This window comes from Carassius auratus, chromosome 25 (genome assembly GCF_003368295.1).
Source record: "Carassius auratus strain Wakin chromosome 25, ASM336829v1, whole genome shotgun sequence".
In the NCBI taxonomy this organism is placed as follows: domain Eukaryota; kingdom Metazoa; phylum Chordata; class Actinopteri; order Cypriniformes; family Cyprinidae; genus Carassius; species Carassius auratus.
In genome coordinates, this window is record NC_039267.1 from 16,660,390 (window position 1) to 16,676,672 (window position 16,283).

Sequence of the window (16,283 nt, forward strand, 5' to 3'; positions counted from 1 at the left end):
TTTAAAAAACTTCAAGATTTAGATTTTGAACATTCAGAAAACTTTCTGAAATAATGTTTTCATAACTTGATGGGATCGTTAGCGAAACGTTCTAAGAACATTTCTGTTAGCTGGGAAGTTTATAAACATTACATTGTTGGTGTTGAGCGCTTCACATCAAGTGAAAGTTCAAAGGAAGTTTTCTTTAATGTGAAGATACAAGAAAAGCCATATGTTTACGTTGTTTAAGTTATGTATTTTTGTTTGGGTTAAAGGCTGTTGATGTTTTAGTGAGTGTGGTTGTGCTTTTTAACATTGTTTTGAGGATTTATCGCATTTTACTGCTGATGTACTGTAGCTGAGGTTTGGCTAACGAAATCAACTGGACGAAATATTTGTACATGTTGTACATTTGTTGATTTCTCATACAGAGTACATATTTAGTCTGCTCTTAGCTACAGGCTTGGATTTCAATCCATTATGATCTGAATCTGCGATGAAGGCTGATATTTTAACTTTTTCGTTGTCACTGAAATCGTAGCTGTTATTTTGCATATAATCTCAGAATGAATTTTAGTATTTTATGTAAAATATGGTTTCTGGGTGGTTTATTCCCCACTGGTTTAAACCCAACAAGTAAAGCACATTATAAAGTAATATTGTCTCAAGTACAATATATATATTGTGTCATTAATTATTGATTACTCTCATAGTGATGTACTGAACTTTTTCTGAAAATATTTACTCTATTATGCACCAACAAGCAATTTCTGAGTGAAATTCAAAATGACAGATGTTTAGAGATTATTTCAACTCTTTCAGACTTGAAAATTGTGGATTTGTAATATATAGTAGAACATTTATTTCGATTCGTTCTTCTTTAGATTCAAATTTACAGACTACAGGAGCTTGTTTAGTGATGAACAGATGTATAAAGATAGAAAAATCGAGCTCATATTTGTTAAATAACATGTTTCTTTATCTTTATCTTTCGATGCCGTCCGAATATTTTCAGTTCTTGCCTGGGCCCATGTAAAGAATGATGAACATGAAGCTATTTTTCTGTTCACAGACTTCCTCCAAGTTTACATCCACACATTATATAGTTGCATTGCAAGGGATGGTGTAGTAGTTTATCCAATATGAATTGTACACTATTATACAGAAATGTCTAGCAAACAAAGGGTTTTCCTTCCTGCTGCCTCTAGAGCCCATAGGATGTAGATCACATCTGTATTTTATATAAAATGGAAGTAAGGCCAGGAAGTTCTGGAGATATTAGGCGAACACTTGGCCAAGGATACCTCAACTCTGAGCAAAAGGACAGACCGAACACAATAACCTTCAGGTATATAGCCCCCATCCTGGTCTGAACATCTGAACTCATGAGGACATATACATCTGTGTGCATGTGTGTATACATTGAGATAGAGAGAGGTCAGACTACCAAGAGTAGAATGAGAGAGAGAGAGAGAGAGAGAGAGAGCACAGAAGGGATTGCAGAGGGCCAAAATCACAGAAACATCTGATAGAGAGCATGATATAATCTAACAGTTAAAGTATGAAATAGATCAAAATAATAGTGTACAGCATATGTAATATGTCATCTCAATGTCTCTATCAAGGCTTGTAAAATACTTTCAATCATCTCAAGAACTGTGAAACTTCAGGACACCCACGTGTGATATTATTCATGTACTTTCGGGGAGTTTTCTGTGTTTTTTTTGTTGTTGACATTTTAATAATGTGTTTTGAGTGTAAATTGTTCCACAATGTGATGTTTAGTTCACTCTAGTAGGGCTTGGTAAGACAGGACTTCCTGTGCAAAGCTTTGGTTGAGGTTTCGTCCCTATAACCTCCAGTGGAGCGGATGTATAAAAATTTCCCTGTTTGTTTTCTGACAGTCACCTAATTAGAAAACACCGACAGATGCAGTATCGATATCTGTCATACATGATCTAATCGCATAAACAGATGTGAATGTTATATTTCAGCCACACCAGCAAAAGCTAAGGTCACTGTCCTCTCCAAGACCCGCAGTGTTTTTTGTGCCCTGATCTTCATAACTTCCTAACAGTAGATAAAACCTTGTTCATACTGTAAACTTAAGTGAGTGGAAAGATGCCAATAGAGTTACACCAAACAGACAGTTGTCTTTGTATACATTTGTGCGTGGTAAATTTGTGAATTAAACCAAAACTTGTGCCATGTGTACAAAGGCACTCTGTACGTGTAAATGATTTTGTCATGTTTAAAGTGACTACTACAGAACTACAGTCCAGTATTTTACAGGTTTTAATTTTTATCTACTTCTCTTTATTTAAAATATTTTTTTTTGTAATTTTTCTTGTCTTATAAGGGTAAAACATTTAAATTATTTTGTATTAATATAAAATTTGCCTTATTTTTTTACCCTTAGCTACTATGTTTAGTGCACTTGATTTGTATTTGATGCAAAGCAAACACTTTAACATGTTAGGCTTCCTAAAAAAAAAAACCTGTACTTAGAAATCAATCAATCATGTAAACATGAATAGTTGTGATTTCTGAAGGTGGTTGTTTTTGAAGTTTGAAATGAATTGTTTTTGCTTCATTTTGTATTACTTTTATATTATTTTGTCTCTACCTGATGAAAAATAAACATATAATGTTACATTCTGTGTCTGAGTCATGAAACTGTTAGTCAACTAAACCTAAAATGAAAGACATTTACTCATGTTATATATATATATATATATATATATATATATATATATATATATATATATATATATATATATATATAACATATATATATATATATATATATATATATGTATACGTATATATATATATATACGTATATATATATATATATATATATGTATATTTATATATATATATATATATATATATAACATATATATATATATATATATATGTATACGTATATATATATATATACATATATATATATATATATATGTATATTTATATATATATATATACATATATACGTATATATATATGTATACATATGTATATATATACACGTATATACATATATATATATATATATATATATATATATATATATATACATATATATATATATATATATATATATATATATATATATATACGTATATATATATTATGATATTATGTTTATTAGCTAGAAATAAAGTTATGGCAAGTTTTGGCAAGGCAAAAATTCTTATTTTCATTTAGTTTAACTATGCAATAAAGTAAAAACTGAAAAAAATATAATAAAATAATAATAATAATAATAAAATAATAATAATAAAAATAAAAAAAATATATACACCTACATATTTAGCCAAACGAATAAATTGGTTTAACTAAATGAAAACAAAATCTTTTAATTCTAATATGAAAAAAGCATAACAGTATCTCCATGAGACTGAAATAACACTGAAGCCTGTAATGAAATGTTCTGTTTTAATGTCACATCCACCAGCAGATGGCACTACAAGCATACTATCATTCTATCATACAATACTTATTTATAGTATATGTTATATGTATACTCAGCATTATTTATTGTGTATGTATAGAATACTACACGATTTACTAAAGGTTGAAGTAATTCAGATACAAATGAAGGAAAAGGTTATGAAGGGCTTTGTAAGTGAGAGCTATATTTTAAAGATAATAATGTCAATTTGAAGGAACGTCGGCTGTCATTTATAACATCTGCATCTTGACTAAACTGACAAATTGAATACAAAATGTAAACAAACCTGAATCAGAAAAAGCTAAATAACCATATTTAATTCTGAGATGCTACTATGCTACTCATTGAACTTAATATAATTACAGCATTAGCATGCTACTGTTTGAAAGAGTTTTACAGAAGCAGCATATCTTCGTGAATGAAAGACCTTGTTATAACATTTCATTGAAACACTGAAATTGCATTCACTGAAAAAAACTGTAGAATCAAAAGGCTGTTTTTGTTTCAGTCTTTTCAGAAAGAACTGCATTTAGCTATGCGGTAAATGGATTACAAAAATCTTCTGAGCAGGTATTCTGTTTCGAGGACAAGAATTCAGTTAGGAGTGAATGAAAACAAAACCATTTGCATCATCATTTCAGGGCATTGAAATAAGTTTCCTTCAACAGCTAGTACTTAGCCCTAAGTGCATGCATAAATTGCCACACGTGCAATAAGGATTGCATTAGTTTACTGCAAATTTTAAAAGCTCAGAATTTACCCCTCAGTTCCAACTTTTAATAAAATGGAGAACTTCAATACATTTTTACTGCCTGTGAAGATGCTGTCATTCAAAGTGTCGAGCAGGAATATTTTCTAAAGCAAATGCGAGTTTGAACACGCTAATTCTGCGCGCCACAATGCCAAGGTAGATGCAAAGGTGTCCCTATGTGTTTGCTAAGATGTTCTGAGCATTGCTTTGCAGTTTCTAGGGTGTTTTGAGCATTTCATTGTTGCTTTGTAAAATAAATGCTGGGGTGTTTTGACTATTTCACTGTGTTGCTTTACAGTTGTTAGGTTGTTTTGAGTGTTGCATTGCATTGATTTGTGATTGCCAGGGTGTTCTGAGCATTACATTGCATTGCTTTGGGATTGCTGGGGTGTTTTGAGTGTTTTATTGTGTTGCTTTGTGATGGTTAGGTTGTTGTGAGCGTTATATTACGTTTCTTTTTTTGTGATTGCTAGGGTGTTTTGAGTGTTGTATTGCATTGTTTTTTGGTTGCTAATGTGTTCTGAGCATTACATTTAGTTGTTTCACAATTGTTCGGGTGTTCAGAATGTTACATCGCATTGCTTTTTAATTGTTAGGGTGTTCTGAGTGTTACACGGCATTGCTTTGAGATTGCTAGGGTGTTTTGAGTGTTTAATTGTGTTTCTTTGCAGTTGCGAGGGTTTTCTGAGAATATCATTGCATTGCTTTGTGGCTGCTAGGGTGTTTCATTGCATTGCTTTGAAGTTGTTCGAGTGATTGCCAGATGTGGAAAGAGTATGAAAATATTCTATTCAAGTAAAAGTACCATTACTTTTATAAAATTTAAAAATTTATAAAAGTAAAAGTACCAGTCTAAAATTCTACTCAAGTAAAAGTAAAAAGTTTCAAATTAAATAGGCCGTTAAATCTCAAACTAGTTGTTTTTTATTAAAGGAATGCGTTATTTAGAATAATAAGACATTTGGGCTGTTACTAGGCAAATTAAATCAGTATCAACAAAATGAATCCTTGCAATGCAGAGGAAACACAGAAGCTTCATCTGAAGTGCCATTTAGATTACCCACTGTTTAATGCAGGACATGAATGCATTTAACCTGCAGTTATAAATGCAGAAATAATGTTTTGATATATAAGACATAAATCTTGAATACTCATTTGAAATCAAAAAGACACTTTAAATGTGAAATTAAAACTGCCAGCATACTTAATACTGCCAGTAGGGGTCAGCAAGTCACTGTTAATCAGTTTAACCGTTTAATCATTTAAACGGTTGATTCATTCAGGAACACACTGACCGTTATGTTGCTCAGAGATGTAAAACTGTGCTCTGGTGGCAGTGTTTGGAATTAATTTATTTGTCGAAACAGAGCAAAAACAGGAAATCTGGTGTCTAAAACGCAGGTTTCTTCTTGTTTTATCGAACAGTTGTAAAAATGTTTTATACGTAATCATGCTGATTTTTAGAGAAGAAAACGGCACTCTTCATGTGATATTGATTTACTATATGAAATGATTTAAATATATAAATTTTTCTGCCCCTATATCTTTAATTTAGTGATCATTCTAAACGCATTTTAACAGATTGATCACCTGGTCAAAGAACGCACTCTAAATGTGCGTGCACTAGTCTAATCTACAACACTTCACGGCCCTCTGTAGGAGCGCTTTGTTTGGTTTTTGGCAAAATACTGATTATAACGTTGAAACGACAATTACGATATTGTCGCAGACAATATATATAGAACACCCTGCACAACTGTCTTTCTAGCTAATTTATGCAAAACCTTTTGCTAACCTATCAAAGCTTCATTTTATAGGCAATCCTTACCTATACATGCTTGCGAAGGGTTGATGTTGAGATTTTATATGCTGCTAGTCTAGTCTCCTGTGGCAAACATAGCTTACACTGCATAATAGAGCTTAAATATGGCCAGGGTTTCACTTCATTTGCTTTGAGTTCAACTTCAGCAAAATATGACTGGGTTTCGTTTTCAGCCGGGTCCGCACCATAACGCCGGTTTTGTTCGTCTGTATTTTTCTTGTGATTTTAGCGCGAGTTGGTTCTCCTGCCTATTATTTAGCCAACTGCAGTAGTTTCCAGGGAGCGATTTTTCTTACTCAGTAATTAATGTGTTTTAAAATGTAGCGAAGGACAATGAATTGCTTGTTTTGTGTTAAACCCTGTTGTTTTCCCCCCATAGTTCTTATTAGTTCCCACCAGAGACACCTAAGAAATAATGAGGGCCTTTGTTACGGACAAGCCTCGCAGGATGTTTTGAATCATTATAGAAAGGCAAACTAGAATCTCAAAACTTGCTGACACAGTCCTCTGGTCAATTCGTGATTTGAAGAGAGCAACAGGAAATGCATGCAGGAAGCTGAAGCATCTCTTGCGCATAATTATGGTTAATGCGAGCGGTTTCCTGATGTACTTGCGTCTGTCTTCTATTCATTACCGATCTGAATGGGATAATCTGGTCTGCTGCTATTGCTGCAGAGCCGTCGCATTCACGATTCACGAGCCTGCACTGCAACACTGAATTGAATTAATTTGCTTCCCCAACTGAGGTGGCAAGTGGTTGAAAAGATCTGAGCAGAGAGCGAGCTTGGAAGGGTACATGAATTGATGTGTCTGTCGGAAGTGGGATGGAAGTAACAGGACAAGGGTGAATGGGACTAAAGGGTAGTGTGTGTACAGTGGCAAGTATGAAAGAGGAGGGAAGAGTTATGGAAGAGAGATCATAGAGAACGAATGCGAGTGTTTGAGGGAGAGTGAATGAGGGAGAGAGAGAGAGAGAGGGAAGGGGGAGGTTTCCTAAGTGCTTGAGCATCAGTGACTGATAGAGGACAACACTGCAAGAGAGGTGTTGAGCATGCATCCGTCTCTAGTGTTATCTGAGTGTGCTCAGATGGGGTAGGAGATACGCTGCACGGTACGAGGGCACAGTGGGAAGAGCCTGGCAACTCAGCGGAAGCTTTTACAGACATATGGAGCAGCAATAAGTCCAAACGGCATCAATTCTGGACCAAAGCCACAAAAGCCAAGAGAAGACAAGCTATACTGAAATTCTGGTGTGGGTTAGCTGAACTGGATGTTCGGTACTCTCTTTGTCTCTGGGTGATGGTTCTTCATAGCAGTATCTGTGGGGATTGTCTCGGAGAGAAGCAATTTTGGGCTCGTCCTCCCAGGTGTCACATCAGATGTGTTCTTTTTTCTGCCAGCTCGATTGGCAATGTGACTTTTTCTTACTATTCTCAGTGCACTTTTTGGATACATATATTCTTCACATCAGAATCTGATGGCTCCTACTCTGAAGGCTTTCTCATCAAGGGAAAACACACTGTATGGCATACGTTTTTGAAACAGTGTTGAAACAGAGTTGCAACAGAGGATGCATATGTAGAGAACCGGTAAAAAACTGGCAGATATCCCACATAAGCTGGTAGACTGACTTTTTCTCAAAATAGAAGCTCAAAAGGGTCTTTCATTTATTTGCTAGCTGTCTTTAAGAACAAAGCTTATTTCATGCCAAAAATGAGACCATTTGATTTAATTTTAACATCATACAGAAAAGATCAAAGCTTTGCTGAGAACTGTTTGTTCCAGTGCTGAAACTTTTCCAATTTTCTTGATGCCCTCTTTCTTTTTGAAAGCTTTCCTGTTGAATTTACAGAGAGATACTAGATGTTCCTGGACTGATTTCAAAGTTTCCTAACAACTATGCAACGATATTTGGACCAGAGAGTGGGTCTTTCTTTCAGATAAGGCCAAACATCACTGTGGTGGGCTTCAGACATGAAGCCCGGTGTCCTGTCCCCTTCTGGCTGCTGCTGCTGCTGTCGTCCCCATGTGAAGGATGTTTCACAGCACAGCGCTAGGACCATCTGAACCGAGCCAGAGCCCTGACCGGAGAGCAGAGATCCGCAGGCACATTAAGATGGTCATGGAACAGCTGGAGGAAGTTCTTGCTGAGCTCAAGGACGTGGCAAAAGAGCTCCGGGAGGTAAAGCACACATTACAGGCCTGCTCTGAAGGTTAAAGCAATGATTTGTTAAAGGCACAGTCTGATGGAGAGATTTAGTAAGTGTAAGGTTGTGGGCTTTAACCCAAAGATGACCAGTCCTGCTCATGGAGAGCCAATGTCTTGGTTCCAGCCCACCCCAAACACACAAGCCTGGAAGTTTGGAGTAGTTCTTAAGACCTTGCTTTGCTGGTTCAGGTGTGTTCAATTAGGATTGGTAATCCCTGCAGGATAGTGGTCCTCCAGGAGCAGGATGGGACATCCCTGTAAATTCTGAGACGGGATTTGAACTTGGGTCACTCAAAGTGTAACTACACAACATGTCGAAGCAATGCCCACAAGGCTATCAACTCCAACAAGGCAAACCTTTTTAACCCCACAAGAGGTTTTATACCACCATTGTGCCCTTAAACAAGGCACTGTGCCGGGTAAGACCAGAAATATACCTAAGTATGTATGTACGCATGACTGAATTCACTCATTGTTGCATTCCGAAACTTGTCGAAAGCAATTCGTAACATAGCAAAGTTTCTATTTACATTCTGAAAGTTGCTGAACCATTTTAAAAATGACACCCAAAGTTAAAAAACAACACACCCTCTTGATAACTCTATCACCCCACTGAGTAGTTTTTTTTACCACCTCATTTACCTAGAAATGAGGCAATCTTGCAATGCACTGATAAGCATATGATTGCGTACTTTCACAGAGTCTGTTACTGGCCTAAACGTGACTACTGACTGACTACCTAAATATACAAAAACCAATAGACACATACACAGTGGGCACAATTCATAAAACACACAAGGTCGCAAACACATCCAGCTAGGGGCTGTTGACTGGACATCTTGTCATCCAAACAAAAACCAACAGATAGATTAACAAGGAGAAAGACTTGCAGGATGACACCCCCCCCCCCCCCCACATATGATGTGACACCCCCATACAAGCAAGATGTCATCTGTGATGCCTAATTATCACCCGTTGAATCAGACAATGGGAGCTCAACTGATTTCCTCATTTTCTCACCTGTCAACGTCTCGTCTCTTTTGCGGTTATCTCCCTTTGTGCTGGGCGACTGCTTTCAGCGTTATGTGAGAGGACATCTCCTTAATTAATCTCTTTCCTCGGGTGGATATCTATCTGCCTCATTACTGTCACCGAGTCTATGAGTGTCCCAGACTGGCATTTGTCTCATCATCTCAGTCACAGCTCCGCTGGATTTGTCTCATTTGTCTCCTTGGCCAAGTTCGGGCCTCACCGGTAGCTCTGCCGCTCTTGCCTGAGTTAACACCTCCATCTGTCACTTACACCTTGCAGCAGAGCCTTATTGTTACTACTGACATCTTGTTATACTTATTAGTTTTGCCACATGCTCATCTGTCTTTCAGCTGTCTCTTATTCCATGGATAACAGCCAAACATTTGTCACGATTCTGAATTCTTTGCTGCCAAGTGTAACCAGTACACTGCTCACTTACAGACCCCATGCACACAGAATTATGATGTCTAAAGTTATTTTGTGTGTATGTGTAATTCATTAATTTGGCTAATTTGATCACACGGTCACCTGTCTCCATTTAACACATTGTAATCATGTTTAAATCAATTCCGTAGAATTCTACTGATTTCCCGCCAAAAAAAGCACATGCACAAATGGCTTCTCTATATTCTATTGTATACATGAAATACATCCACAATTCAACTATTTTAACCAGACTGACTTTTGTTTTCATTATTTATAGTACAATGGTGTCAACAACATTGATCAGGAAGGTAATGTTGATGTTTTTTAAAATCTATCTAGCACACTAAGGAATGTAGTAGGTTGAGCTAAGTTCGAGGAACTTTATTTCGTCATAATGCATGGCTAGTATCAAATGTAGTACATTTTCCCCATGCAGTTAGTTAACTAGTTAACTAGCCAAACCTTGAGCTCTTCTGGTAAACAGCATTCCTGTTTGCTGCTAGCAAAACCAAGGCAACAGTAGCTTATAAAGGTAAATCCTTTGGATTAAAACGTCTGCCAAATGCATAAATATATATGTAGATAAATATGATAATGCATATGGAGATTATTTTCGGAGCAAATATGTGGGGAAGGCAGAAATACATGATGAAAAATGTATGAGGTTAGAATCTGTTTTTGAATCTCATGGTTTCTATCAGATTTTTTGGAGTCTCCAGGTAAAAAAAATCAATCACTTAAGAAGCCCAGTGGTGGTGATGGGTCTGTTTCTTACTGCTTTCAAATCAGGCTTCCTCTCGCAAACGTTTAAATTGGTCATATGTTTGCACTCACTCACACTCGGTTCCAAACACTGTCTGTTTTAAAGCCTTCTGGGAAGGTTTGGCAATTATCTGATTATAAGACCCTGGGTTCTGCAGGTGAGATGACTGTGAGACAAATCGGATTTAAAAAAAAATGGTATGGGTTGTAACTTTTAGAATGGCATGGGATTTGTTGCACCAGCTTCTTAATTAGATTTAGATCCAAACAATCGTCCAAATGGACTTTTTGTCTTTTGTTTGCTTTTGGTCCCGAAAGTTCTGAAACATAACTTTTATAACTTCTGTGTTTTGTAAAAGATCTGTTAAACTGTTCTAGTAAAATTAATTAACCCCCCAATTATTGACCACTTTCACCTGCGGAAATAAATTAATCATGGATTAATTTTTTTATTTTGCAAAATTTCTTTATCCACACCACTAGGGTTCAGTATAAAGTCCAAGACAACCACCATATCAAACAAAAATATTGAGTGAATTTGTCATCAATTGGGCAAAAAGGTTTTTTAATCCATTCTAATAATGACAGAGACAGTGGTATAGTTTAGCACAAATATTAAATCACAAATTATAATATAAATATGTCATATTTTTTTACCTGAAAACAGAATTTTCAGTGTTTTGGAGTGATTTGCAATAAATTCTACTCCACATAAACTCAATCTCTGCATGTGCTGTGAGTTTGAGTTGGTTATAATGTTTAACAATGCAATATCTGCCCATCTTCCTAAATTTGTAATAAGAATGTTTTATAAATCTGTTGACGACAAAAGAAAAAAAAAAATTTCAAAAGAGAAGTTTCCCTGTGGTTTCCACCAAAAAGCTGTTCAAAGCAAAGAGTAAAAAAACGTAAATATTGGTAGTGTAATTGTAATGTTGTACAGTTTCTATGCATTCGGCAGCCACTTTTATCCTAGTAAAGTTTATCCATCATGCATTCCATCATTTAAACCCATTCCCTTGGTGTTGCTCAGTTTTGCGAAGGTTACTCTAGAAATGTAATAGGTTACAGATTATTACCCCTTTTTAAATGTAGGTCTAATCAGTAATGAAACTGATTACATTTTGATTACTTTTCAAAAAATTTTAATGAATGTTTTCAAATGGTAATCATTTTCAAACATTTAAACCAGACAGGGTTGATTGAAATGCATATTCGATAAGGTCAGATGCAAAAATAACTGTGTCCATGCCTTTTTAGCGCTTATTTTCACTCAATGTTTTTAGTAAATCCTGACAGTATTATTTTAATGCCAAAAGATGGTTTGCGTTGATGCAAGCTGTTAGTAAATCTGGCCCTAGAGCTTTCATTGGCAATGTGGATTGATGTCATTGGCAGAAGTGGTGCACTGCAAATTCAAACAAAAGCGTCAGAACAGCATTGCTTTACTAAACGGCCTTTAAATGGCAGAAGACAGTGTACACATCAAAAACAGGCAAAGCAACAAATGATTCAATATCCTAGCTTTTTGCAAAAAATATTCAGACGTAATCCCCTTTATAATCGTTAACATTCTCACAAGTAGCTGTAATTCAATTCTTTTTTTCTCAGTAACTGTAATAGACTATAGTTACATTTATTTTGTAATTAAATGACATTACCGAGCCACAGAGACATACGTTACCCGCAGACAAGCGCACAGCACTCAGCACTAGCCACTTGTTAAAAGCAGTGCCTCCTACGACAAGCACAACACTTGAGGCTTTCTATAGGTCAGCATTTCTGCTTTGCAAGGTGTGCAAAGCTCCTCAAGTTAAACCGCCCCTCACAAGGTAGCAATCGTTTCAGTGCTGGTCTCAGTCGAGCGGCACTCTGATCTCCAATCAGTTAGCGGCGGTTGGCAGGAATGCATTAAACATGAACTGTCTGACAGCGGCGCACAGGGCACAACCCCACGAGAGATTGATCTAATACCTCCTCCAGACAGGAGCCTTTCAGTGGAGTCCCAAAAATGGATTTCTCTGATAACCGCACTTGGCAGGACTCAATATGTAGCCTATTCACAAATACAGTGTATAATGTTTGTACAGTCCTTGCTTAAAGCCTGGCATTGTTTGCGTACGGTGTGCTCTTTTGAGCAGCAGGTGTGTTGTGAATGGATATTCTGGCTGTTGAAATGTCTGTCGTTTGGGCTCTTCCTGTTTACATTTGACTGCTCATTTACCGAATCCCAACAGCCTGTGGCTCGCTGCTGAATAGCCGATCTGCTATATCATGAACGCCACATCCTGCGATTGAATACGAGGAGAAAGTTTGGCAGCAGCGAAGCACTGAGCCCATCTAAATCAGAAGCAGCGCATTACAGAACAAGCTGTCATTAATAACTCTGCTATTTCAATCCGAGCAGTGCTTCATCATCAAAATCTTGAGAAATCAAACATAACCGTGTCATAAATAACATACTAAGCTGCTTAATATTGACAAGGGGCAGCATAATGTCTTTGCAGTGCAGTCATATGAATTCATTTTGAACAATATCCCGTCATATATAGCCGTTTATGCATGTTATAATCTGATTCGAATCTTCAGACAGACTTTATGATCTGCAGGATCGCTACGCCTTTGCTCTGCTTTGTTTTGTCTCTGATTTGTGGGAACCAGCCTTGAGACCCTGCTCAGAAAAAGAGCCGGGGAAAGCAAGAGAAGGAATATTGATAAGCGTATGGTTGAATCTTATGTAAGATGCAGTTATTAGCACCGCAGGAGGACAAATTCCCTTCAGCACAAACAGATATTAAATATTCTAATGCCAGTGGGTGAAATGGGGTGAGATGGAAAACATAAAGATGGAAATGATATATATATACATATAGAGAGAGAGAGAGAGACAGAGAGAGAGAAAGAGAGAGAGAGAAAGAGATACTTATTACTCATTTATGGCCTAAGCTCAGCCACAGTGTAAAACTACAAGCATTCTTCAGAAAATACTGTGGAATATCTTGGTGTTTTCAACAACACTCTGAGAAACTAGATTCTGGCAAATTTGTGTAAATTCAAATTGTTTTATTTGTACATTTTTGTACAGTCTGCTTACACCCCACCAACCCAGTCTCATGGGAAAATGTAACTATTTTACAAGGTGGTGATTTCATATGAATGAATGATGTGAATTGAACGAAACATATGTTTTTTTTTTTTTTTAAATGTAAGCATGAAGGTACATAACTGTCACTTGAGCCAAATCAGGATACAAATTCATACAGATTAGCCACTAATAGGCCAAAACTTCACGAATTAGGTTAGGAGTGGGTCTTCATGCTTAGTTTTGTCTAAAAATGTCTAAAACTTTGTGAATAAATCACATCATATGAATAAATCACATCATATAAACGTTGTTGTTTTCATGTTTATTAATGTGTGTTTAATGGAGGGATTCCCAAACGTTTTGTCACCTGTTAAAATAGACTATTTGTTGAAATATCGCATAAGATGTTAATATTTCAATAATTTAACAGCACCTTCCCGATCACAGTTCTCTGATGTTGGTTAATAGTCAAACGGACATGCAGTGTTTAAATTGCTTTTCTTTAACATTTTTATGATTTAATTAATTATTAGGTTTTTAATAATGTTTAATGCATTTTATGATGTTGATATCAAAACATGTAACATTTACTTTCTCGTTGCTTTATTATATCAGTATGGCACATTGTAAACAAGTTTGATAAAAAAAGAAAGTAATCTAAAAGTAGTCAGATTACATTACCTAATTTATCTACAGCTTTCATCATGTTATCCGTAATCAGTAATGGATCGCAGTTTGTAAGTAATTTACCCAGCTCTGTAGGTGACTCATTTTTTGTTGATGTTAACTAAATCTGACTGAGACTTTTGTAACTCCCAGTGTGCTTTGCATGGGACTAGACAGGGAGAGTTAATATTGTAAGCAAGAGCAATTTTATATGTTTTTGAGCCAGAAGAAAAAGAAGGAACTTGTAAATATTTAATGTTCTGTTTTAATGGGATTTAGAACAGTTTTATATTGGTATTTTGGGGGTTTACATTATGCTGAACAGTGGGGATTGTGCTGATGTTGAGTATTGCTACATACAATAAAGTCCTGTATTTAATATCGTTTACGTAATGAGACATTACTGCTCAAATGACAGTGTAGTGATTGACCTTTTCTTGTACCCCATGCGAAAATTATGTTATATTTAATGATAAAATAGTATATTTAGCATGCTAGTTTACCGTTCGCAGTTTTCTATTAAAACATCTGAGTTGAGTTTACACGGCAATATCATGGATTCTTCAAACGACTGAAAAAAAGAGATGAACCCTAACAAAATTCCGTCACTCCAAATTTGTATGGCTTTTCTCTTTTCTCTTTTTCTTTTTTTGAGGAAAACCAGCAGATCAGACCTAGCTGATATTGTATGGGTATATTGTGTGATATTGTATTAAAGAAAGAAGGTCGAACAGGTTTGAAAATACACGAGGGCGAGTAAATAATGACGGAATATTCCCTACAAAAATCTTCAGATAAGAATCTGAAGAAATCTTCATAAGGCCTTTTGTACACAATTTTCTCTTTTTCTTCTGTTCAGGTCGTGGCACAAATTGACAGGTTAACATCAGATATGGACCTCAACTCAGACGATGACCTGACACTAGTGTGTTGCAGCGAGGACCGTGGTGACCTCTTGCACAATGAGACATTATCCGACAACCACTTACTGCACATCCCACTGCTAGACACGGTCCGTAACCCAACCACAGCCAAGAAACAAGAGCTCTACCGCAGGAGCTGTGGAGACCTGCCTGCCCTCAATGGACCATTAAAGGCCTCAAACAGCCCTAAAGCCTCCTGGCTCTTTGGATCCGGAGGACGGCTCCATTATTACGACAAGACGCTATATCACGCGTTGTGCTGCGACGATGACTATTACGACGAAGATAGAGGGGGAATGAGTTCATCCAGGCTGTCGTCCAGCGATTCTGTGTTTTCATCTTCACCTCCAAGGTTTCTGACGCCCAGATGCAACCGTAAAACTTACTCCAGCCCGGACTCGAAGAAAAGAGCTCTCCGTAGCTGCAGTACGCAAACTGTGTCCGATAAAAGCACACAAACTCCCTTCCCATACATTCCAGCCAAGCAAAGAGCTTCAAGTGACTACAAGAACTGAAATATTCCGCAAGCGTCCCAAAAAGTTAACCCAAAATGAAACATCTGCCATTCATTTTTCACCCTTATGCTGCTCTGAAACCATATGACTTTCCTTCTTCTGTGGTGATGCAGAATGTGCATTTTTTCTCTCTAGATGTAATAGATGTGAAAAAGAACGGGATGAGAAGCTGCGAAACAAAATCGCAACAACATAAAAATAGTCCATATCACTCATTAACTATAATTAACATATTGTGAATGTATACTACTGGTCAAAAGTTAGGAGTAATTACGACTGTTTCATGTTTTTGATGAAGTCTCTTCTGCTTACCAAGGATGCATTTGATGTAAAATACAGTAAGTTGTTAGAAAAAAGTTTAATATTATTACAAGTTAAAAGAAATGTTTTCTATTTAAGAATATTTTAAAAAGTAATTTATTTCTGTGATGTTAAGCTGAATTTACAGCATCATTACTTCTAACATGCTGATTTGCTTCTCATTTATTAGTTATCACTGGTGCTCAAGTATTAATAATGGTTCATTGTACAGTTGCACTGCTTATTGTTTTCGTGGGAATGGATTTTTCAGCATTCTTTGATGAACTGAAAGTTCACCAGAACAGTATTTATAACAGCATTTATTTGAAATAGAAATCTGTCATAACTAATATATA

At 36.3% G+C, this 16,283-nt stretch overlaps 1 protein-coding gene across 1 annotated transcript; it reads left to right on the plus strand.

Annotated features, from left to right (window-relative positions):
- The first annotated feature begins 6,901 nt into the window (after window positions 1–6,901).
- LOC113043540 (UPF0583 protein C15orf59 homolog) lies at window positions 6,902–15,972 on the plus strand. The gene is made up of 2 exons (XM_026202987.1): window positions 6,902–8,191; window positions 15,049–15,972. The coding sequence occupies exons 1-2, from the start codon at window positions 8,045–8,047 to the stop codon at window positions 15,625–15,627; spliced, it is 726 nt and encodes a 241-aa protein (XP_026058772.1). The 5' UTR covers window positions 6,902–8,044; the 3' UTR covers window positions 15,628–15,972.
- The last annotated feature ends 311 nt before the right edge of the window (window positions 15,973–16,283 follow it).

What these genes read in the sequence shown, in the direction of transcription:
- LOC113043540 (XM_026202987.1), top strand. Translation starts at nt 8,045, where the DNA reads ATGTTTCACAGCACAGCGCTAGGACCATCTGAACCGAGCCAGAGCCCT. An exon ending in TGGCAAAAGAGCTCCGGGAG is followed by an intron (nt 8,192 to 15,048) that starts GTAAAGCACACA and finishes TCTTCTGTTCAG; the next exon opens with GTCGTGGCACAAATTGACAG.